The following is a 14984-nucleotide window of genomic DNA, read 5'->3' on the forward strand; positions in this document are numbered from 1 at the left end:
CTAGGTTTATGATGTCAAATTAGAAATCTTTATCTTCTAGCTGCTCTGTAACAGGCGGGTCCACAACTTGTGTCTTTTCCGCCCTGACCTGGGACGGCTCCTCGCTGCGCGCAACTCGGGTTTTTACACGCTCTCTGTGTGCAGAAAGGCTTATTTTTAGATTTTCTCTCCTGTTGTATGACATTTCCATGAGTTCCTGCAAAGCCCCATATTCTTTTAATTATTGAAACTTAAAATAGGTTTTAATGTCTGGAAGGGCAAGACCCTCTCGTTTTTCAAATTCAGGGGTTCTGCTATTTTAGCACCTTTTCAGGTGAACTTAGTGAAGCTTCCCCAAACATTTGGTTGGTATTTGATTGGCATCATGTTAAATTTATTCATTAATCGACATCTTTACAATATTAAATCTTCCCACCTCTCCGCCAGCTGGAAGTATTTTGCCCTTCCTCTGAACTCCCTCAGCACTTTATACCTTTAAAAAAAAATCACTTTCCAAGCCATACCCACCCAATTTTTCAAGCCTGAAACCTGAGCATCGTCCTTCTCCCTCCCCTCCCCAACCTTCACCCCATCCAATCAATCATCAAGGCCCGTCAGTGCTACCTCCTAAATTTCATCCCCTTCTGCCTGTCCCCACCACCAGCACTCCAGTCCACGCTGCTGTCATTTCTGTGCTGGGCCACCACACTGCCCTCCAACTGACCTCTCTGCACCCACCCTGGCTTCCAAGCCATTCTCTGCACTGCAGCCAGAATCACCCTTTAAAAGGCAAATCTGATCTTGATGATATTCCAATAGCTCCCATGGCACTTGGGGAGGAGCTGAGAAAGGGGGCCTGATGAGGCTTGGCCCTTGACCTCCCTTCCAGCTCTGTTTAACTGATATTTTCTGCCTTGTTTATAGTGACTGCCAAATCTAAAACATGCTCTTTTCTACCCCAGGGCCTTTGCATGTATCGTCTCCTCTGTCTCAACTGTTCTAAATTCTCTCCATCCCTCAGTTTAAGAAGATTTGACTCACCCTACCACTTGGGAGGCTGAGATAGGAGGATCATGAGTTTAAGTCTAGTTTGGGTTACCCAGTGAGACCCTGTCTCAAAAAAGACTCGATCCCCCTAGCATGAATTCCCAGCATCGTACACAATTCCTTTTTTAGTACTCGTCGCAGCTGCAATTCCTTGTTCAAGTCAGCGTCTGGGATGATAACAGCAAAAGTAATAGCAATAGTAAAAGTAACACTGGTCCCCAACACTTTGTGAACAGTGAGGTGTGGCTCACGCTCTCTGCTCCCTATCGCAAGTGCTGTGCACGCAGCGGTGTGCAAGACCTGACCTAACCAGCTTGTGAGAGCAGGAGGCTAAATGTTCTGGAACTTGGTGAGCAGGTCAATGTCACACAATAGCCTGAAATCACGTGACATGAGCACTTCACCATGGAAATGAGTAAATGCTGCAAACTCACTTTTTTTTTTTTAACTGCTTTTTTCCTGGAGAGCCAGTTGCTAGACCTTGACCAGCTCACCGTCATTGCGACACACTGTCCCATAGTCCTCTGGGCTCTGAGAAGTGGATAGCCCATATGAGGTGGGGAAAAGCTCTGAGTCCCAAGTACGAGCAGCTCACCTTTATATCATAATACAGCAACATCTTGGAAGGTAAGGCCCCACGGATCTGATGTGTCCCCACTTCCCTGGCACAGCACATTGTGAGTGCTCGATACATACATGTGTCACCAAAATGCCAGTAATGTCCCAGCACATAAGTAACCACACAGCACAACCACGCCTCAGCACAGAGGGGACAGTTACTGCTGAGACTAATATGCAGACATGCAGCATGCATCTATGATTTCATGGTTACATGGGTTCTTTCATGAGGTACTGTTTCCAAGAACTACGACCCCCAGCCTCCTCCTTTCTGTCTGGAAAATTCCTCCTTTGCTTTCAAATGTCCCTGTATTGTCACCTCCTGTAGGAAGCTTGCTTCAATTCCCCCAGGTGAGTCACCCCTGTTCAATATCCCCCACAACCCTTTTTTCCTGTTAGATCTTTTATGAGACAACCTAATTAGTATAGTCCAAAAGTAGCTTTCTCCTCTTCGAGGACTGTAGAATGCTGCAGAATGTTGGTATCATTGGTTTTCTTCCTTGAGCATAACTTTAAGCACATTTTTGTTCAATGAATATGCAAATCACACATTCAAAGATTGTCTCTAATTAGACTGAGGTCTGGTCTAGGTTGGGGATTAAAAATGTAGCCAACGATGGGAACTTTTGCTTCCAGAGGACATGTACACACGTGCACACACGTGCACACAACACCTGGCTCCAAATGTCTATAGTTCCACTGAGAACTGAGGACAATCCTAACTTCTATACAGCATTGGTTGCAATGGGCTTGTTATTAAACCTGCTTTTCTCCTTCCAGGCCAGACCCACCATCCAGGTCCAGGGGGTGTCTAAGAAATACTAGCAATGCCGTACAGGTGGAAAGTGCTCTGCAGGATAACCCAGTCTTCACTTTACATCTGAGGCCCTCTGTACTCCTGGTTTCCTCTTACCCTGGCCATTCCTCCTCAGTCCCCTTCTCAGGTTCATTCTTGTCATCCTGCGCTCAACTATCAGTTCTCCCATCTTTAGCCTTCTTCCATCCTGTAGCTACCTTCTCTTCCATGGTGAGGCTATCCAGCCCTGTAGCTTTACCTCCTGTCTCGATGCCATACCTGTCTTGCTGCTCTACCTCCCACCACCCTCCTCTTCATCCTCTCCACTGGCATTCCTGCTCTTCCTGATGCCACCAGGTTCCTGCCCTCTTGTCAGTCTGTCATGCTGCTGTGCTGCCTGTTGGGGATGTCCCTGCTCACAGTCATGGACTACCAGCTTCTGTTCCAACACCAGTGACCCTCACAGAAGCACAGTCCTGAGGAGCTCCCGGAATGGAGAGAAGTCAATGTGCATGGGCCTGAGAAGAGGGCAAAGAGACGAGGAGAGGAGGACAGGCTTCCATGGCTGGCCCCTTCCTGTGACCCGCCTCTCTCCTCACAGAGACCCCACTCTGCCTGAGGCCCGCCCTCGTTCTCCTTCCTTCACTTCTCACTACTGTCTTCCCCCAGCATGTAAATTTCAATAAGTTGGGGGGGGTAATTTACTTCATTCCTTTCCATGTCTCAGAGAATAGAGTTGTGCCACCCCATGGAAGGAATGTAATAAATACCTCCTTGGATGAGTAAAGAGCTGTGCTCCTGTGGGAGCTAGAACAGTAACTTTTTTTTTTAAATTGTGGCTGCCATAGAATCTTTCACCCACAAAAAATAACATCTGAAATGTATTTATCTTTGGAAGGCAAATTCAAAAGCAAAAATCTAAAGAACTATACCTAAAAATCACCCCTTCTATCTGCGCCCATTGATACATAACCAGGCATGCACACTGCAACAAGAGATGAGACTGGGTGCGAATGAGAGACAGATCTTATACAAAACAACATTGCTGAACATTCACAATAGGCCTGACGTACTGCTTGCCTTACCTTTTCCCTTCCTCTATATCCCCTATTTGCTCTTTCACAGTACAGTATTTATCGACCTCCTGCCTTCCACTGTTTTCCCATCAGTCTTTCTATCAGTGGAACTTCTTCTCCTAGGATAACACCTTGGACGCACTCTCTCTTGCTGAGACCCTCAGTTCTTCCTCCTTACAAGAGTTCTCTTCTCCTCACTAAACAAAACTGGAGTAAAATATATGCAAGATAAAATTTACCATCTTCACCACTTGTAAGCGCACAGAGCAGGAGTGCTAAGTGTATTCCCAATGTGGTGTGACCAATCTGGAGAACACATTCCATCTTGCAAAATGGAAGCTCTGTATTCATGAAGCAATAGCTACCCATTCTTCCCCAGCCCACCCCTGGGAACCTGTGAATCTGACTCCCCTAGGTACCACGCATAGCTTTTAAGCTGTCTCGCGGTTTCCTTCCCTCCCCTTTCTACCTCATGTACACTAAGAGCTAGTCTAAGTTTTCCAAAGCACGTGGACCCAGGTGCTGAACCAGCCTCCAGCACCGCCTCACCTTACCCTGTTGGCCGTACCCATGGAATTCCTACAGCTAGAACATTCCTCCTTCAACTCTTTGTCACTCCAAGTCCTCCTCATCCTGAAATACGGTCTTCAATTTGCTTCTCCTCCTGGACACCCCACCCCGCTACTCTAGTCTAGTCTGAATTCTCAATTGTAAATTCTCCAGCTGCTCTGTGCAATATTCCATTGTCTCCTACAAAAGTTGCTAAACTTCCAAACAGGGAAGGAACCATGTTTTATATATCATCTAGAAAAAAGTAGGCATTTGAGAAATTCAAAGTAGGCAATAACTCAAAGCAGACATTCAGTAAATTGTGCACTATTAAATGATTTCCTAGGATAAAGTTTTTGTGTGGTACTGGTGCCTGAACTCAGGGCCTATACCTTGAGCCACTCTACCAGCCCTTTTTTTTGTGATGGGTGTTTTTTGGGTGGCTTCGAACCATAATCCTCCTGATCTCTACCTCCTGAGTAGCTAGGATTACAGGCGTGAGCCACCGGTGCCAGGTTTGCATAAAGTTTTAAAATACTTTGCATCACTCTGCAACATATTGGGGCAACTTTCTTGAGTCATTTTCAAGAAAATTTACTTACCACCAACTTCCTTTGATTGTTTTAATCTGATTGCTTGAATTAAAGCCTATTACAGAGTGATTCCAACCCTCTTAAATTTGTAAGGGTGTATTCCTGAAATGAGTTGCCACAGCCATCTTTCACACCATGCAGAAGTTGCCTAAGTCAAGCACAAATTTAGAATTGAGTCTATTCTTCCTCACTTATTGGCTATCACTCAGTCCACTCTTCTTACACGAATGGACTAGAAATGTTAGACTGATTAGAAAGCAGAGAGGCTGGGAAGTAGAGCAAAGGTGAACCAGGAGCCAGCCTCCCTTGCAAACATTTTCTCACCAACCTGTGTAAATGAACCTTCCAGGGGCTCCTTTGCAGAACTGTTTGGATTTGTAAGATAATGTCACTTCCACGACTCCAGGGATATGCCGGGGAGGCGTCTGCACTCTGATGGCATGAGGGGTTATAAGCTGAGGAGGAAATGGCAGGGGATGAAATAACCGTTAGACAAGCCACCACAGCACACTGCTTTCAGCCCCACAGATTGATCTGGAAATTTCCAAGCCCAACTCAGCACCATCGCTAATCTTTTTGTAATGTGCTCTGTTGTTTATCTGATTATAAAAGTAAAACATATCCAATTCAGAAAACTGGGAAATCACAGAAATATGTAAAGAAAGGTAACATTGTACAACCCAGAGATAACCAACATTACTACTTGGTGTGTTTCCAGTCCATTTCTATGCTTGTATGTCGCAGAATTAGATTATACTTACGCAGGACTATTGTCCTGAGTTTTTCCCACTTAGCATTCTAGGACAATCACAGCCCTTCTCTCGCATCGTTAGAATTTTCCCAAGATGTAACTTTCAGTGGTGGGGTGGTATTCCGTCACATTTCTCACCATCCTCCTATAATACAATCTAGGCTCTAATTTTTCACAATTTTACCTAATCCTGCAATAGATCTTTGTCTTTTTAAGGAGTCTGCTCCTACAATGGTCTGACTTCCAAGTCTTATAATCCTTGGTACCCTGCATACTAAGTACTCAGTACTATGTGTTCATGCTACTATTCTATGAATTACTAGATTCCCCAGACCAAAACAACCTTTGGACCAAAGAAGATCAGGAAAGCAAGTTGCCTTTGCCTACCTCACTCCACACAAGCATGGTGCCAAACACCACTTGGAGTCCATCAAAGAAGTTGTCACCAATGATGATGACCATGGCTCCACCTGTGGTCCAACCTTCACTTGGACTGATGGCTTTGATGCAGGGGGTAGCTAAAAAGATAGGAGAGGAAAAGTCAGCTCTGTCTTTGGGTGGCTAACGTTTGGAGTGTGGGGAACGAGCTGTCTTGGAAAGCTGTTGGTCATTCCAAGAAGTTCAGATTGAGCTTTGTTGACTTGCCATCCTTCCCTAATTGGTTGTTGGTTTTTACCAGGTCATTAAAACCTAATGAGTTGACCATTATATATGAAAAAGTGAAACACTTAGCTAATTGTGCAAACGTGCTTTTAAAACTCTGTTGTTTTTGCCCATATTTTTATAAGAGGATCACACTAGAAAAGTGTAAATCCCTTTTCTCTCCCCCCCTCCTCTGCCCCACAATGTTAAGATTTACAAGGCCAGTTAATATGCTGGAGAGAGAAGAAAAAAGGCAAAGTTATGGTAGTGGAAGGATTTTTTTCAGCTTTATCAAGAGACAATTTCTAACCACTCTGCTCTTTGTAGGAAGGATTTTCTTCCCTTCTTCCATATGTTCGAGACCTCTGGACTTTACATCCCAACAGGAATCCAGTATGGTTTTCAAGCCATAACTAAAGTCAATCCATCACTCCATTTCCAAAGTTGACAAGGTCAAAGGTGGAGGAGAATTTTGGCAGGACTCCAAAAACATGAGCCCCCTTTGAACAGCCAGTCAATCACATCCAATCAGTCAAAAGAAACTCAAGGGGCTCCTAGCTCTGAACTCTGGGATTTTCTTCTCTCCTTTCAGTGCCCACTGTGGGAGAATTAACACCACTCCAAATTCTTTACTGATTCAATCATTTTCTTTCAGTTCATTAATTCCTATTTAAAATGATACAAGATACATTTAAGGGCCAAGTTTGTGTGGGGGTTGGGAGGCAGTATATAGCCAAACACCACACTAAAATAGTAGCCTAACCTGGCCATTCATCAGTATTATAAGATCTCCTTACATTGGTGAGCTAGGGAGTGAGGAAGGAAGGGGAGCGAGTGAGGTGGAATTCACTTAGGTTTGTCAGTTATGTTCATCGATATACTTTAATTTTTTAGACAACTTGAAGTTTAACAGTTACCGGTATTTCTAATTATTTTAATGCACTTGGAAAACTACCCAGAGCCGCCCAGGAGTTCTTCTTGTCCAAGCAAACAAAAATCAATTAGTGTCAGTTTCATTCTGCACATTGTTTTGTTTTGCCCACAATCTGTTTAAGGGCACATCTGACACTTATTCATACATGTCTGGCACTGTAACGTTCCTGTTTAACTAAGATGTCATAGGCCTGCATTTGCCTGAAATGCCCGTCTTGCAAAAAGAAAAACACAGATGAATGGAGAAGAAGGGGAGACATGGGGAATGGAGCCCTGGCTGGGAGCTGAGTGGCTTGTGACGGTGAGGGCTGCAGTCAGTGTTTACAACTGCACTTAAAAACCCACATGGTTTTGTGGACTTTCTCCAGGTTGACTCTGAGACATAAATTTGAAATTCAAACAAGGAAGTTTGAGGAAAACTTCATGCATCTACCATGCTTGGCCCCGACAGCCCTACCTTCCGACGGGTCGAGCCTTCTCGCCCTCCTTCCATGCTTGGAGTTATTATGAACAAACATGTTGTCGGAAACAGCCAGCACATGTCCGTCCACATTCACCGTGGTTGACAATACAACCTGTATTTAAAATTAAAAGGGGGGGGGCAATGGTCATGGGTTGGCTTTACACAAAGTAGTAAATGTACCAGAATTCTGCTACACTTCCACAGGACAAATAAGAGACAGGACAGAGTCTGGGAACGGGTCTTGTTCTAACAACTCAACAGGCTTTCCCCCTCTGATAATTATGGAAGAACTTCATGGAAAGAAAAAAAAAAAGAGAGAGAGAGAGGCAGCCCTTGACCAATGTGTTGTCATGTATTTGTGTTCAAACTCTGTGTCATGAGGTTGGAAAATTGGCCCTCTGCCTGCTGGTTCCAGAAACCTCATTCTCTATCAAAGAGCTGGACCATAATTCCCAGCAGGGCCTTGAGAGCTGCAGTCACAGCGTGCTCACTGTGTGCCATCTGGAAACCAGGGTGTAATGGCCTGCTGGAAGGTCACTTCTCCAAATTGAGGAATGGGTTCCTGCACTTCAAAAGTGGCCTAAAATCATGTTACCCGTCAGGATGCTGGACCCGTTGTCTTTGGCATCCCTGCCCACTAGGGAACAGCAGCAAAGATGCTCAAACTGTTGGAGAGAAGATACGATTCCCAGAATTCAGGGCTGGCAGCACAGAATATTTGCTATCTAGCTGGAGGAAAAGGAGAGGAGGGTGTGGAGTAGTGGAAGGGCAGGGATTTGGATTCAGAACTGCTCCCAATCCCAAACTGCCACTTTTTAACTTAAAACCTTGGACAAATTACTGAACATTTTTGAATCTCAGCTTTTCTTATCTGTAAAACATAAACGGTTCTGCCTAACCCTCAGGTCTGAGTGAGATAACATGCACACAGCACTGAGCACAGCACTCCCACATGCCAAATTAGGGTAAATTCAAGCCCAAGATGCTTCACCCCTGCCCGTTTGACCAATCAGAAAGATACAAGACATTGCCCAGTGACATTCTCCCAGGGTGTAAGATCTGGGGAAGGTTCTAGAAAGGGGGACATTGGGGCTAGGCCACAGAAGTTACAAGGCATGATCTCTACCCTCAGAGAGTTTATGTAGACTGAGGAATGATAGCTAACATAAGCAACAAGCAGCAAACAGATGGCATCAAATTGAGTTCTATGCCTACCACCCATGACCTTGACCCAAGACGATGGATGAGCCATCCCACGTGGGAAGATACGACTCAGTTCATGTCAGTTAGGCATGGCAACTTTATTTTTTAAGACAGAACTTGTTATATGCGTGCCATGCGTGTGTATGGACCTTTTGAGGAAGGGCATGAATAGATCCTTAATGGGGAGACATGTTCAAAGTGACTCACCCTGACTACTCTCCACATGCAATTTGTCGATTTCCTACTTGTAATTGCCGTGCCACCCCTTCCTTGCTTATTAAATGACAGAGGAGGGTGAGGGACTTGACCCTGCTTTACCTCTCAATAAGAAAGAATTCAATGGCATTTTCAAAACTTCTTATTATGAATAATTTTAAGCAAACAAAACAAATGGAACAGCATAATGAGTCCCTAGTATCCGTTATCCAGTTTCAAGAATTGTCCAAATATTGCTATTCTCATGTCATCTATACAACCACTCTCTCTTCACCTCCTAGTCTATGACCACAGGTCTGTTTTGCTTTTTAGGTACAATTTGCACGCACTGAAATGCATGAGACTTAGCTGCACAATTTATACCACTCTCATGATAGGAATATTTTCTCTCTCCAGAAAGTTGTCTTCTGTTCTTTCCCAGTCAATCCTACCCCCACACAGAACACAACACTCTCCTTCCTTCCCCTCTCTTTCCCTCCTTCCCTCCCTCCTTCCTTCCTTCCCTCTGTCTGTCCCTCCCTTCTCTCCCTTCCTTTCTTTTCCTTCCTTCCCTCCCTCCCTCCTCCCTTCATTCTTTACTTCCCTCTTTCTTTCCTTCCCTTCCTTCCTTCCCTCCTCCCTTCCTTCTTTACTTCCCTCCTTCTGTTCCTTTCTTCCCTCTTTTCTTTCTTTCTTCCTTCCCTCCTCCCTTCCTTCTTTACTTCCCTCTTTCCGTTCCTTTCTTCCCTCTTTTCTTTCTTTCTTCCTTCCCTCCTCCCTTCCTTCTTTACTTCCCTCCTTCTGTTCCTTTCTTCCCTTTTCTTTCTTCTTTCCTTCCCTCCCTCCTTCTTTCGTTCCCTTCCTTCCCTCCCTCCCTCCTTCCTTCCTTCCTTCCCTCGGTCTGTCCCTCCCTTTGGTCTCTCCCCTCCTCTCTTTTTCTTTCCTTTCCTTTCTTCCCTCCCTCCTTCTTTCCTTCCCTTCCTTCCATCCCTCCTTCCTTCCTTCCTTCTTTACTTCCCTCTTTCTGTTCCTTTCTGCCCTTTCTTCTTTCATTCTCCCTTCCTTCCCTCCTTTCCCTCTCTCCTTCCTTCCTTCCCTCTGCCTGTCCCTCCCTTTCTTCTCTCCCTTCCTCTTTTTCTTTCCTTTCCTTCCTTCCCTCTCTCCTTCCTTCCTTCCCTCTGCCTGTCCCTCCCTTTCTTCTCTCCCTTCCTCTTTTTCTTTCCTTTCCTTCCTTCCCTCCCTCCTTCCTTCCTTCTTTACTTGCCTCCTTCCATCCCTCCCTTTCTTCCTTCCTTTCTTTCTCTTTCTTTCTTCTTTTCCCTTCCTTCCCTTCTTCCTTCCCTTCCTTTCTTCCCTCCCTCCTTCTTTCCTTCCCTCCTTCCTTTCTTCTTTACTTCCCTCCTTCTGTCCCTCCCTTTCTTCCCTCCCTTTCCCTTCCTTCCTCTTTCTGTCTTTTTTTCCTATTTACCCTAAACAGAGTTTTAGATGATATCTTTTGACATTTTTTAACATTTGTAATGTAATAGGCTCAAGAGAATTCCTAAGATCCAGGAGTCTACAGATCATTTCCTACAGCCTTCCTCCATGGGTATGATGCAAGATCAGTGAGTTTCAATCATTAAACTCAACAGATTTTCACTGAGTTCCTACTACATGTCAGGAATTATGACAGGCCCTGGGGACTCAAGGAATAAAATTAAAGGAACCTCCGTTGTCATTCAGAAAATTATCACCCATATCATTGCTCAAAACTCATGGATGCATCCAGTCTAGCTCTGGGTCTGTTTTCAATTGTGTCTGTGTTAACAGGTTAGCTTCCGAGAGAAGTCCTGCTGGATAGTTCCTATCATATGGTGGCAGCCATAAAACGGAGACATCCATCACTCTCAGCAAGCACACCAGGCACAAGTTCCTATCAGCGTTATCTCAGCAAATGCAAGATCACGTCACAGCCAAAGGGAGTGAATGCACCTCATGGTCACAGGGCTTAGGTAACCATGGAGGTTAAAAACCATCACCTGTGTTCATGGTTACCCTCTGAAATAATAGGATAAAGAGAAGGAAAAAGAGGAGTCAGCCACGCTAACAAATGCATCTTCAAAGATATGGCTGTCATCTCTGGAAAGCAAAAGTCCCAAATGACAACAAGAGAGTGTTTCAGACTTTAATATTTAAAAAGTTGCCCTAGCACACTGAAGGGAGCCTCAGTCCCATCTGAGCTAATGTGTATGTAAGGAGCATCCACTCAGAGACCACTCTAATTCATTCCACAAGTTTCTTGTCTTATTGTTCATTAATGTCCCTCGCGCATTCCTGCCACAAAATATGGGGCTTTCACGAGCCAGTGGATTTCATCATTGTCCATTTGGGTGGAGTGAGACTCAGTTCCAAAGTGAACATTTCCCGAATGACATACCCTGCTGGTTCAGATGCACTTCATTATTTTCTATTAACAATGGAAATAAATTTTAATCTCTTGCTGGCTAGCACTGGCCTCTCATGACAGCAAGGGAATTAACCTGAATTATTTCAGTGTCTGCAAAATTTATTACAAGATTTTAAATTATGTCCAAATGTATGTGCATGCGGGTATAGACACAGATATGAGGCCAGTTATAGTTTTTCATATTCCAAATATGTTAGGCTGTGGAAAGAATCTGCCGATTAAAATGAATTTGCAAAGTGTGATGGATTTAATTCACAAACTGTACACAAGATATGCTGGGCTCTTGTTCCTATTGTGACTTTTACACTCATTCCCTCTACTTCTGGAAGGATAAACTACATCAGGGAGGTAAAGGTACTTTTGGTGCGGTCAACGCTTTGAGTTTAACTTCCTTCACTGTTTTCTGATGAATGATGACAACAGTGATATTATTCTATTCGGAGAAGTTAAAATTTCTGAATGTTTTAAGACGAAAGGAAGTGGAATGTGCATTCCAACATCATCTCACTCCCAGGCCTTCCCCTTCCCCAAGCCAACTTCTTTCCCCTAGTGAGTATTTCCTGGGTCACAGAGGCTGACCCTTTCCATCTGGAATCAATCAGTCAACCCCTGACAACTTCCTGAAACACCTCTCTCCATTTCCTGTTCTCTCCCCCTTCTCCTTTTCCCCTGGTTTGCTTCACTCTTCAAAACTGCAGGCCACAGCAGCTAAATGTTAGAGGGTCAGGCACAGTTAGACTCCAAAACACTACACAAGGACACCTTTGACCTTCAAAAATCTTTACATCTTAGCTAAACAAATCAAGGTCAACATTTCTTACCATTACCTTGTTAACTATTTGTATGCATCTTTACTAGCATTCTTCTGGTCATGGTCATTAATATCACTTGTCCTGAGATCATAAACTGATCTCCTTCAAAAGTACCAAAGTTTAGTGGTGGATAAAAAGGTGCCATTTGAAGATACCTGAAACTAAAATTCACCAGTATGATAACAAACATATGGACAGGGTTCCATACAAAAGAACTTCCATGCCTCATCAATGTCTCCTGTCACCTAAATGTGATACCTCATTTTTCCTAAGGCTGTCAGACTCTCCTGGCAGTATCATTCTGTTGGCACAGGCCTGAAGAATGCCAATTAGGAATACAGATGTCCATAATTTGTGAGGGATGGACCCCGGTTTTTGCTCCTGACACTAGTGACAACTTTCATTTATTTCTCATAGTTGATATATCTGTATCATAGCTCTGAGCTCCAATAGCAAAGCCTGCACAGACGCATACTACGTCCTGGTAGGTGATGGCTCGCCTTGGCAGGTGCATTTCAACTCAACACAAAAGCAACAGCAATTCATTCATATTGAGACTTTGAGCAAGAGAAGATGGGGTCAACAGAAACTGCCTGCATTTCTTTTAAGGTGGAGGTTGTCTTTGCTGTTGCCATTCCTCATTGTGTTTTGATTGGTCTGTAGGTTTTGGTGAGGCCAGCTCAATAAACATAGACCAAGTGGAGACTGATGACTGTCCATTTCATTTTGGGTTATTTACCCATAAGGCAGTGTCAGCAGAAAGACAAATAAAAACTATTGGTATCTCCCCTTGAAAGTACAAGACAGTTTTAGGTACAGAATTTGCACGTATGTTAGCAGTCTGCTAGAAGTACTCACAAAAACTGACTGGCTTTCTCAAATTCTATTTTTCTTTTCATGACCCAAAAGTTCTCCCACATCCCTCACTCTAATAACTTATACAAAGCAGGAGCTAAGTTGTAAAGAGCTCTTTCCTTCCCATAAAAGACCACTGTGGGAGTAAACCTGAGGTGGGCACATCCGTTATTCTGCCTGTACAGTTAATTTTCCAACAAAGGAGTGGTTTCTTTGGTATCAGAATGATAACATGTGGAATGAGGCCTCATATTAAACTGACTTCTTCCCACCCTTGAGTTATTTTTTCACCTCACTCTGAGATGTCCTTGACTTTTTGGAGCACCACCACTTGTGGTTGGTTTCTTTGTCCTTCTAGAAGTTCTAACTGTACGATTCAGTGGAGTTACATACGTCAGAAGAACAGCCAACTTGGACCCTAGTCCCAGTCAGCCTTTCTCAATTCATACTCAGGTGTTCCCACAAAGACATGCTATCTCACACAAGGAGGGCTAAAAGAAAAAGAGAAGCCAGAATGAAAAATGAGAGGAATGACTAAAAGATCTGCTCTTTGAAACAGATGATGATTCCATTGTTTGTAGTCAGTAGAGAATCATTACATGGCTTAGAAACCTCCCCCCAGCTCAGAGTTCTCGCTCTGAAATCACACCAAATCCTCCCACATTAGTCAGCCCTAAGTTCCTGCCATTTCGATGAGGGTCATCTGCCTCCTTACTCAATGTGGGGTCTCAGGAAAGTCATTTCACTGGCATTTATAGCACACTCAATGGCGAAGACTCTCTGATACCGTACACCCAGCTAAATAAAATGGCCTCGAAAATTCCTGTTATTTTGCCAAGAATGGAAAAAACTTCTTTATGACATTTTACATCTGGAAATGGAATTAAATTCATGATGTGCTTTTCCCTTATAACTGTTCAGTTGCTATTTATGTTATTTCAGCTTTCCCAAAGCATAACTGGATGTGGGATTTTATTTTCCACCTGTGGAAGAGGAAAGAGACATAGAGACCATTAAAGCAATAGAAAATCAAGACAGACTTCTGGCTAAGGTTTTCAACCTAGTTGGGAGCCCACACTGTGGGAAGACATACAGGGTAGTGCTTTTCTACATTGGCTAATTTCTCATAACCAGCAAGGACAATCTAATGAAATAACTTTGTCTAAGCCCTCATTAATTCAACCCAGCAGCAACAAACAAAACGACTACTGCAAATTGTTTTTTTAGTTTGGTTTTGTTTTGTTTGTTTGTTTTGGTTAGACTGGGGTTTGAACTCAGGACTTAGGGCTTGCAAAGCAGGCACTTCACCACTTGAGCCACTCCTGCAGTCCAGTTTGCTCTGGTTATTTTGGAGATGGGGTCTTCACAAAGTATTTTCCCTAGTTGGCCTCCAACTGCAATCCTTCCGATCTCAGTACCCCACATAGCTGGGATTATAGGCATGAGCCACCAGCATCCAGCTTGCAATTTGTTTTTCCCTACCACTTTATTCTTGGCACATATCATAGTTTCAAACCAGATTTAAAGCTCAGATTCTTCTTTGTTACTACACTCTGGGGCCTCTGAAATTATCTTTAAATACCTACCCCACTAGTATGGATTCTGTCATTTTTCTTAAATAAGGGAATTCACAGAATTCCTAGGAAGTGATGTAGTTTCAGATTTCCTAAGGCTAAATTTTCTATTCAGTGACGTATCAAGTTCCAAACGGAAGAACACAAAGTTATTTTCATAGAGACAGACATGGGACGTTCTGGATTGTTCACACCAAGGGGGTAAGATAGTGTTGTTCATGACACAACTCCTGAGAAGCAATCAGTCATCGGGTATCTACTGAACTACACGTAGTAGAGTGTTACAGAAAACATAGTCATGGTCTTGGGCAGCCTGCCATGCTGCTGATGAATGAGAACAGAACGAGACATGATCTACAAATGTCACTGTACATAGCAGATCGCTGAAGACCAAACTGTGTGGCCGCTGAATGTCTTAAGCGCCAAAGGTGAGAAGAATCACCCTGAACTGA

At 43.8% G+C, this 14984-nt stretch overlaps 1 protein-coding gene across 2 annotated transcripts in view; it reads right to left on the bottom strand.

The window, feature by feature from the left end:
• Ebf2 (EBF transcription factor 2) overlaps nt 1-14984 on the bottom strand; it is a 186564-nt gene that overhangs the window by 32808 nt on the left and 138772 nt on the right. For both annotated transcript variants that reach the window (XM_074055191.1, XM_074055190.1), the window contains exons 8-10: nt 7442-7559; nt 5797-5927; nt 4987-5113 (exon numbers count right to left, since the gene is read on the bottom strand). In XM_074055191.1, the coding sequence (XP_073911292.1) occupies nt 4987-5113; nt 5797-5927; nt 7442-7559 (376 nt within the window). The remainder of the gene's footprint in view (nt 1-4986; nt 5114-5796; nt 5928-7441; nt 7560-14984) is intronic.

This window comes from Castor canadensis, chromosome 14 (genome assembly GCF_047511655.1).
Source record: "Castor canadensis chromosome 14, mCasCan1.hap1v2, whole genome shotgun sequence".
NCBI lineage: Eukaryota > Metazoa > Chordata > Mammalia > Rodentia > Castoridae > Castor > Castor canadensis.